Source organism: Corythoichthys intestinalis, chromosome 20 (genome assembly GCF_030265065.1).
Source record: "Corythoichthys intestinalis isolate RoL2023-P3 chromosome 20, ASM3026506v1, whole genome shotgun sequence".
NCBI lineage: Eukaryota > Metazoa > Chordata > Actinopteri > Syngnathiformes > Syngnathidae > Corythoichthys > Corythoichthys intestinalis.
The window spans coordinates 20939881-20948112 of NC_080414.1; the positions used below are offsets into that span (position 1 = coordinate 20939881).

Genomic DNA, 8232 nt, shown 5'->3' on the forward strand with positions numbered 1-8232 from the left:
AATTTGTAGCGCTGCAATGCATGGTAGGAGGCATCTTGGACGACAACACTGTTGACAGCAGGTGACAGCAGAGGTTGACTGTTTCCCCCAAGGGGGCAGTGCTGGACAAATGAAGCTTCTTGAACCAATGAATCGTGGTTCATTTGGTCTTATGACAGTCATATGATGCCACTGTCAAAAAGAGTGTTACCGATTAATATCTTTTGGTAAATATCCCATAATACAGTGAGGACAGCTGCTGCTTATAGTCCAGCTTGGCTTATCTATAAACAAATGCTGTTTTCGTGTCAAATTTGGTGGGTGGCGGCTTCTAGTCAGGCGCGCCCTATAGTACGAAATTTACAGTAATTGTTAAATAATGATATTGAGCATCTTGTATGACCAGCACAATCTCCAGACCTTAACATTACTGAGCATTTATGATCAGTTTTAGAGATTCAATTAAGACGTTGATTTCCACCAAAATTGTCTGTAAAAGAGTTAGAGAGGGTATTCCAACTGAAGAATGTCTTAAAACTCCCTTGGAAACAATTCACAAGTTGTATGAATCAATACCTCGGAAAATTGAGTTAGGGGTGCACCGATCACAGATTTCTAGCCATCCATCTATTTTCTCACTTTTAGTAGACAGGACACAATATTAACTGACCATGGATGAGGGAGCCATTGAGCCATTGGATGTAGTAATTCTTGGGGAAGGACAACAAGATCTCATTGCTGATGATGGAGAACGGCAACAGAAAGACGGCACCGCCCGACACAGCGAGCGTGAACGTGCACAGGTACAATCTGTGAGAATAAAAAACACACTAATGTAGTGTGGCAACAAAGAAAGTAGCACCTGTACAGAAATGCTAACAATACTGCCAAAAAGTCCCCTATTCACAAAATTGGATACATTGCATATATTGCCTACATACAGAGAACACATCATGTTGGACTCACGATATTCTGTTGACGACAGCATCTTCATCCTCGTGGTCGTCTAGAAAAATTTGAGAGACCACATTAAGTAGGTCATTTTTCAGACTAATTAAAATCAGATTACACACACAAACACTTGGGGCTAGCTTTTGTAATTTGCCCCTTGTTAACCAGTGGTCTGGGGTTTGTTAAGAGTGTTCTTTTTTTCAGAACACGATACAGTGGTACTTTAACATACGATCTTTTCAACAGCCAATGTAAAATTTGACTCGCCATTTGTCTCAAAATGCTTGAAATACGACGATTTATGACAGCGTCGCAGTTGTATTGTTTTCCCGCAAGACGGATGCGTGCCGGATTTTCTTGTGAGAGAAATCAGCATGGGTCCCAAGAAGGAATGGTGTGGGAAAAAAGAAAAAGGTGACGTTGAGCATTGAAATTAAGAAGGAAATGATAGAAAAATATGAGTGTAGTGAGCGTGAACTGCCTAAACAACGCAGCTCACTGGTTCCACCCATCCCCAGCCAACAACAACAGAACATGAAAAATGAAAGTAAAAACTTCTCACTCTACCGCACAGGGGTCGCGTTAACCGATTTTTTAAAAACGGTGACGGAAAAACTGAAGTCCGTCCGTCATTTTGACAGGTTGCAATTCACCCCCCAGACCACAGGGTGGCGAGTGAGCATATTAATTAGCTATTGTCTCTCTTAATGCATGACATCGTTGGCTATTCTGTCAGAATATTGTAGCGTCACCGGGGTCTGGCGGCGGCACCGTGATTGACACATCAACGCGAGGTTCTTATTGGTGCACCCGGTGTGCCAGCGCGTCATCCAATTGGTGGACTAGATTGCCGCCTGTGTATAGACCCCAATCATATGACGTCACAACTCCGCCCCCCTGACTGGAGCCGCCATACTGTCCGTCAGCTCGTCGTGTTTACACATTACCGCTACGTACATGCCTCCTATTACGGCGTGTTTTTCTGCTCGTTAACATTAATAATCAAAATGGTGAAGGCGTGTGTGGTTGCAGTAACAGAGAAGATAGACGGAGAGACTTGAAGTTCTACCGTATTCTGAAAGACCCGAAGAGGAGAGCGAGATGGACTGCTGTAATTCGACAAGAAATCTGGGCACCAATTGATCACCACAGACTATGTAGTAGTCATTTTATATCTGGTAAGATGCATTTAATATATATTTAGAAGATTTTGGGCTGACAACCACAATTAAGATCAGTGTGTGACGTTGGTGATTGGGGTCTATATAGTTGCCTCTTTTTCTTTGGGGGTGGAGTCGTTGTTTTGTTGGTGTTGTTGGCGGCAAGCAGAGTAAAAACGGGGGAGAAAAATACGACTTCCGTGTCTAATTTTTCGCCGCCAAGCAAGCGTTACAATATTAATTAAAAATGAATGAAAACTAAATACTATTGAATATGTCATCATTATCGTTTTAAAAATTTAAGTGACGGGTAAAAATAGATTATGACCGGATTTTTATGACCCTGTCAGTCAAAATGACAGACAACGAAAATGTCTAGCGCAACCTCTGCTACCGCACCCCTCTCTCTCTCATCAGTCATACGGTGTGTTCAGAAAAAGCATGCAAAACACAACTGCAACATTAGAAACCTGTTACAATAATTTGTTATTACTGTTATCTGCATTATTGTTTTATTATTCCGATTTTTATTTATAATTTGTTTGTTTTGCTATGTGTAATTGCTATAAGTAATTGTATCTGCAGTATTTATTAAGGAGTTAGCGGATGTTTTTGGGCTGTGGAACGAATTCAACGAATTATAATGTATTCTAATGGGAAAATCTTGCTCAACATACGACCATTTTGACTTAAAAACCAGGTCCTGGAACGAATTAAATTCATATGTAGATGTACCACTGTATATCTTTCTATTTTCTGTCAGCCTGGATGCACTGTGGCACTATGCTGCCTCTCACAGGTCAGTCTTGGTAATACAACAGACATTGGTTGAGGTATGAAGCTCAGGATTTATGTACAGTGATCCCTCGCTACTTCATGCTTCAAACTTTGCGCCCTCAGTGCATCGCAAATTTTTTTCAACTAAAAAAAAAAAAATACAGATGAGCTATCCCGTAGTCTCACTCTCGCTCCCTCCCTGCTCTTTGTTCGTTAGGCACTGCACATGCACTGTAGTTGCTCATTAAAGTAAACGATTGACAGATGTTTGTGTCTGATCTTGCCAGAGTCACGAACTTCAGAAGCGCCGCATGCGATAATCATTATTTATCTTGTTAAACAGTTGCTATGGCAACTCATTGTGTGTAAGTGAGCAGAAAGAGCGAATTTGAGTGGACTCACTCAATGAAGCATTTAATAAAGACAAGCATTTTTTTTTTACATTTTCTAAATGGATTGGGTGTCAACTTTTTTCTTGTTTCAAAATAATTATGTGGGACAGTAACATGTTTAAAACTTAGCACAATTATTACATTCAAAGTGCTTGAAAATATTTTTTAATATATGGCGGAAAACACAGACAAGACTAAAAAAACAATTTCTGCTCTTGCACTCCTCTTTAAAATAAACTGCTGTATTTTAGCCAAAAGAACTGTTGTGTTTGATAGAACAATATGTCTATATGCTGCCATAGCAGATTCATGGCGCATTAAGCCCCCAAACTGTTTTTAATTTGTCCCTTTTACCAACCGCTTTGGTTTCAACCCAGCCACAAAAAGAAGGTGAGTAATTATATTTCTTGTTCAAAATGTCTGACATTTTTAGCTTAGAATCCTTAATTGATGTCTAATATTTCGTTTAAAAAAAAAAAAAAAAACGACTTTAAAAAATGATTCACTCGTATATTTTAAACTTTTACACAAATTACGTCACAATGGAAAAAAATGGCGTCTGTAAAAAAGTCACGTGTATCTACCTCATAACTATCGATTAATTGTATTTTTTTTGTTACTGTTGCATTTTCCACAATATGTTAGATGATAAATAATCGATCCAAAAAAAGAAAAATTTGAAAAAAAAAAAAAAAAAAAAAACATTGAAAAGAGTAAATATATGAAAAAGAACATCTCGACCACATCTTGATGTCTGCGATTTCTGCATCGCGACCCTTGCTATATTACCTTATTTCACCCATAAAATCCCCAAAAAATCCGACTGTGGCAATTCACATCTGTGTCTTGACACTCAATGATACATGCAACAGTTTTTGGATCGAAATGAGGTAAGTACGCGATAATATGTCGTTAAAATCATGGCGTCTTTAATTCTGCTCTCGCGTGCTCTCGCTTCCAGTTTGAGTTTTGTTGTTTAAATTTTTTTTTTTTTTTTTTGAATGGCCTCCTGTTCAAATTTCTTCCCCCAGAAAATTGAGATTTTAAGCTTTCCAATGATGTATCACACATGGATATAGGACAATTTTGAAATTTGGTCAAATTGGGGGTTGTGAGCGGAACTTCAAGGCACCTGAGTGTTTTCCGCCATATATACATAATGAAGCGTTTCATAAATTCAATCATTTTTCTGCTACTTTTTTCTTGTTTAGAAATAACTAAGTGGGACAGTAACATGTTTAAAACTACATGATAATAATTATTTGGGTTGTTCCGATCATGTTTTTTTGCTCCCGATCCGATCCCGATCGTTTTAGTTTGAGTATCTGCCGATCCCGATATTTCCCGATCCGATTGCTTTTTTTTGCTCCCGATTCAATTCCAATCATTCCCGATAATTTTTCCCGATCATATACATTTTGCCAATGCATTAAGAAAAACATTAACAAAACTCGGACGAATATATACATTCAAAATACAGTACATAAGTACTGTATTTGTTTATTATGACAATAAATCTTCAAGACTGCATTTACATTATTAACATTCCTTCTGTGAGAGGGATCCACGAATAGAAAGACTTGTGACTTTGTATATTGTGACTAAATATTGCCATCTAGTGTATTTGTCGAGCTTTCAGTAAATGATTCTGTAGCCATGCCCAAATGCATGATGGGAAGTGGAACCATGACTGTGCGTAGTGCTAACAATTGATATATCTTCTCTGCATTGGGAAATAACATAAGATGTTAAGAAAAATATCAATTGCTACCTTGCTTCCCCACGTTACTTCCCATGATATTTCTAAGCACAGGGAGAGGGACTGTAAGGTTTTAGCCAATTAAATAAAGGCTCCAAAGGCTGCCAAAATTCACTCTACTTATTTTACGCTGCCTTTTATCTCTCTATACAGGGAAGACGGCGCCATTACAGATTGAGCACGACAATGCGTGGGGGGGTCGTGCAGCGCATGCATTAATTGCGTTAAATATTTTAACGTGATACATTTTTTAAAAAATTAATTACCGCCGTTATCGGGATAAATTTGATAACCCTACCTTAAGCCTAAACTAAAGACTCTGGATGAGTGTAACATATTATGTTTGTAACGTTAAATACAATTAGAAAACGATTTAATTAAAAAAAAAAATATATATATATATATATATATATATATATATATATTAAAAAAAGGCAAGGCCGATATTTTTTTGCCGATTCCGATACTTTGAAATTGACGTGATCGGACCCGATCGATCGGGCTGCTGATCGATCGGGACATCTCTAATAATTATTACAATTGAAGTGCTTAAAAAAACATTTACTAAAATATATATTTTTTAATTATACTTGGGGGGGGGGGGGGGGGAGTGAAAAAACATGCCTTATATGTGTCTCTTTCCAATGCTAAATCTGAATAAATACATTGAAAATTGAGGGGTGCGCTACTTAGCAGTTTTTCACTTATCATGGCGGGCTCTGGTCCCCATTAACCGTGAAAAACCAGGGATCACTGTACTATGTTCACCATCTTGTGTATGAACAAACTTGCCATAATTTTCTTATTACAATAATCAAGATGTTAACCATCCGTATGCTTATACTGAAGGCATTAGTATTTAAAAGACGTGCTTACCCGTCTTCCTCCTGTATCGGGTGATAATGAAGTAGGAGACAATGTAGAGTACCGCAAACAGAAGGAAGCATATCTGAAAGGGCAAGAAAGAAAATATCTATGGGTACTTTTGGGTAATAACCAGAACATTTCAGAACAGCTATACTTCTTGTATTTATAAAGGAGGTCATCATGTCACATTTTAATATTGTTACAAAGTTGTTTGCAGAGTTAAAAAAAAAAAAAAAAAGTATACATTAAAAACAGCAGATCACATATCTTTATATTAGTTAAGCCAAAGCGTGTCAAAGATGGGGCTCAAATAATTTCCCTCGCCTCTAAATATGCTGACAGATAAGATCCCGTTCCACATTCCTACTTCTACTGTGACAGCGAGCGGAACGCCACTAATAGAAGTTTAGAAGCTACGACTTAAGCGGTTGGCACTGTGACAGTGTTACGACATGACTCAGCCTCTGTGATGCTGCCAAAAGAACACGGGACAGGATCAGGTGTGGAGGACTGATAAAGCAGGCTCCCCTAAAGAAGACAACACTGTATGAGGAGATAACACCGACACCTTTCTGAAACAACACTCACAAGTCAGGACATCAACTACAGTCTAAAGATATGCAATACAAGAGCTGTATGTACCCTTGGACGGGCAACACATGTAGACAGTATTTCACACCTTAACAGGACATGGAGTCAAAAAGGAGGTGTGGATGAACAGTTACAATTTTAGCTTTTTCACACTAGTGCCAATATGAGCAGTAAGTACAAGCTGTTTTGTAGTATCGCTTTTCGCACACAACCCAGCGAAGAATATCGTGGCAACTGTGTAAGCATTCACACAAGTGGTACTTTCAATGATTTGGCTAGTAAATATTTTTAAAATACTAGTCATACGATTATTTAACATTTTTGTAAGGTGCAGATATTATTTCTCCCCACCTGGGGTCGCCATCCTCATGTTTTACTGTAGCATCTGTGACTTTTAGTTGACACAATTCTGTAAATAAGTACTGTAACTAATGCTTAAATACAGTCTCATTACTTTTCCCACTTAAATTGTTGTTTTGAAACAAAGTAGTCGTGGGCTTTCTAAAACGTTGATAGGGAAGGAAAAAGCGATTGTCTAATGTGTCACACCCCTGGCATGTCTTTACCTGCGTTCCCTCACATACAGACATCTCTCTTCTTTTAGAAGGGGGGGGGGGGGGGGGTTAGCTCACTTCTTTGATAAAGTTAGGTTATTAGTGCTGTTTATTCCTAAGAGATTGGAAAAGTCGTGAAATTCTTGCTTTTAGAGGCAGTAATCACGGTGCGTTTGCTAAAAAATGAATGCCTTACTTTAAGTACTCGTGTTGAACCGATACTGGTTGTTTACTTAAAAATGTGAGCATTCTTTTTAATCGATTGGTTGATTAAGAAGTATTGGGATTTGAACGTCACCAAATAAATTAATTACAGTACCAGCCCTAACATTTGTGAACGTGTTAAGTAAGTTGTTGTGAAATTAATACCGGTGCATCCGACAGCTTGAACTAGTGAGGATTAGCCAGCGTCGACAACAAGTAGTGATCATTGTTTTTAGAGGACATCGTTAGCCGCCTAGCACCCGTTTAGCCGCTTCCGTACTCACAATGTACTCCCGGACTTGGCTGTGGAAATTCTGCTCCCTGATAGTAACATCGTCTGCTTCCATTCTTCATATTGCAAATATTCCAGAGGGGCTCCAGACTCCACTACATAGTAGCTCAAAGTACTTCAATTCTCGGATGGTCTTGCTTTCTAATCCGCGGATGACTGATTAAAAAAAAAAAAAAAACAGTTTAAATCGGAGGAGAAAGAAGCCCGCTTCTGCTGACAAAAAAATCCTCCAAAATAAATGACGTAGTCACTACGCGTCCATTGTCTGGCCACACCGGAAGCAAAATGTTACGCGACGCGGGTTAATGACGTATAACATAAAGATCAAATATATATGATAGTAGGTACTTGTTGCACGCTTTGAGCCAATAGAGACGAGCGTCATCACTTGTCGGCCATTTTGCGTCAGGCCGGTTTATGAATACTGTGTACAACTGTGTAGACATCTGAATACATCTGTGAATAGAACGTGTACTTCCAAACAGTTTTTAACCGATTTTCAAAAGCCTTGGTTTTTACATAAACTTAAAAAAAATGCAGTAAACTAACTACATACTAAAATAATTTATTTGTTGATGTTTTTTCAAAATCCAACATTCAGCATTTGCACGTCAATACGACTTTTTATAAAACAAACAATTTGTAAATCGGTCAGGAGTTCAGCAAGTTATAACTATTTTAGTACAGAAAATACAAATTTTCTCGT

At 38.2% G+C, this 8232-nt stretch overlaps 2 protein-coding genes across 3 annotated transcripts in view; one reads left to right on the plus strand and one right to left on the minus strand.

The window, feature by feature from the left end:
- The window catches only part of rnf32 (ring finger protein 32), a 205952-nt gene extending 205182 nt beyond the window's left edge, over positions 1-770 (plus strand). Inside the window, exon 10 of one of the 2 annotated variants that reach the window (XR_009061618.1) lies at positions 625-770. The gene's annotated coding sequence lies outside the window, so the exon portion shown is untranslated. The remainder of the gene's footprint in view (positions 1-624) is intronic. The other variant, XR_009061619.1, reaches the window with a different exon arrangement.
- Positions 1-7779, minus strand: part of lmbr1 (limb development membrane protein 1) — a 70396-nt gene extending 62617 nt beyond the window's left edge. Inside the window, exons 1-4 of the mRNA XM_057824154.1 lie at positions 7519-7779; positions 5895-5967; positions 946-985; positions 650-789 (exon numbers count right to left, since the gene is read on the minus strand). Coding sequence (XP_057680137.1) covers positions 650-789; positions 946-985; positions 5895-5967; positions 7519-7581 — 316 coding nt within the window. The 5' untranslated portion in view covers positions 7582-7779. The remainder of the gene's footprint in view (positions 1-649; positions 790-945; positions 986-5894; positions 5968-7518) is intronic.
- Between the last annotated feature and the right edge of the window lie 453 nt (positions 7780-8232).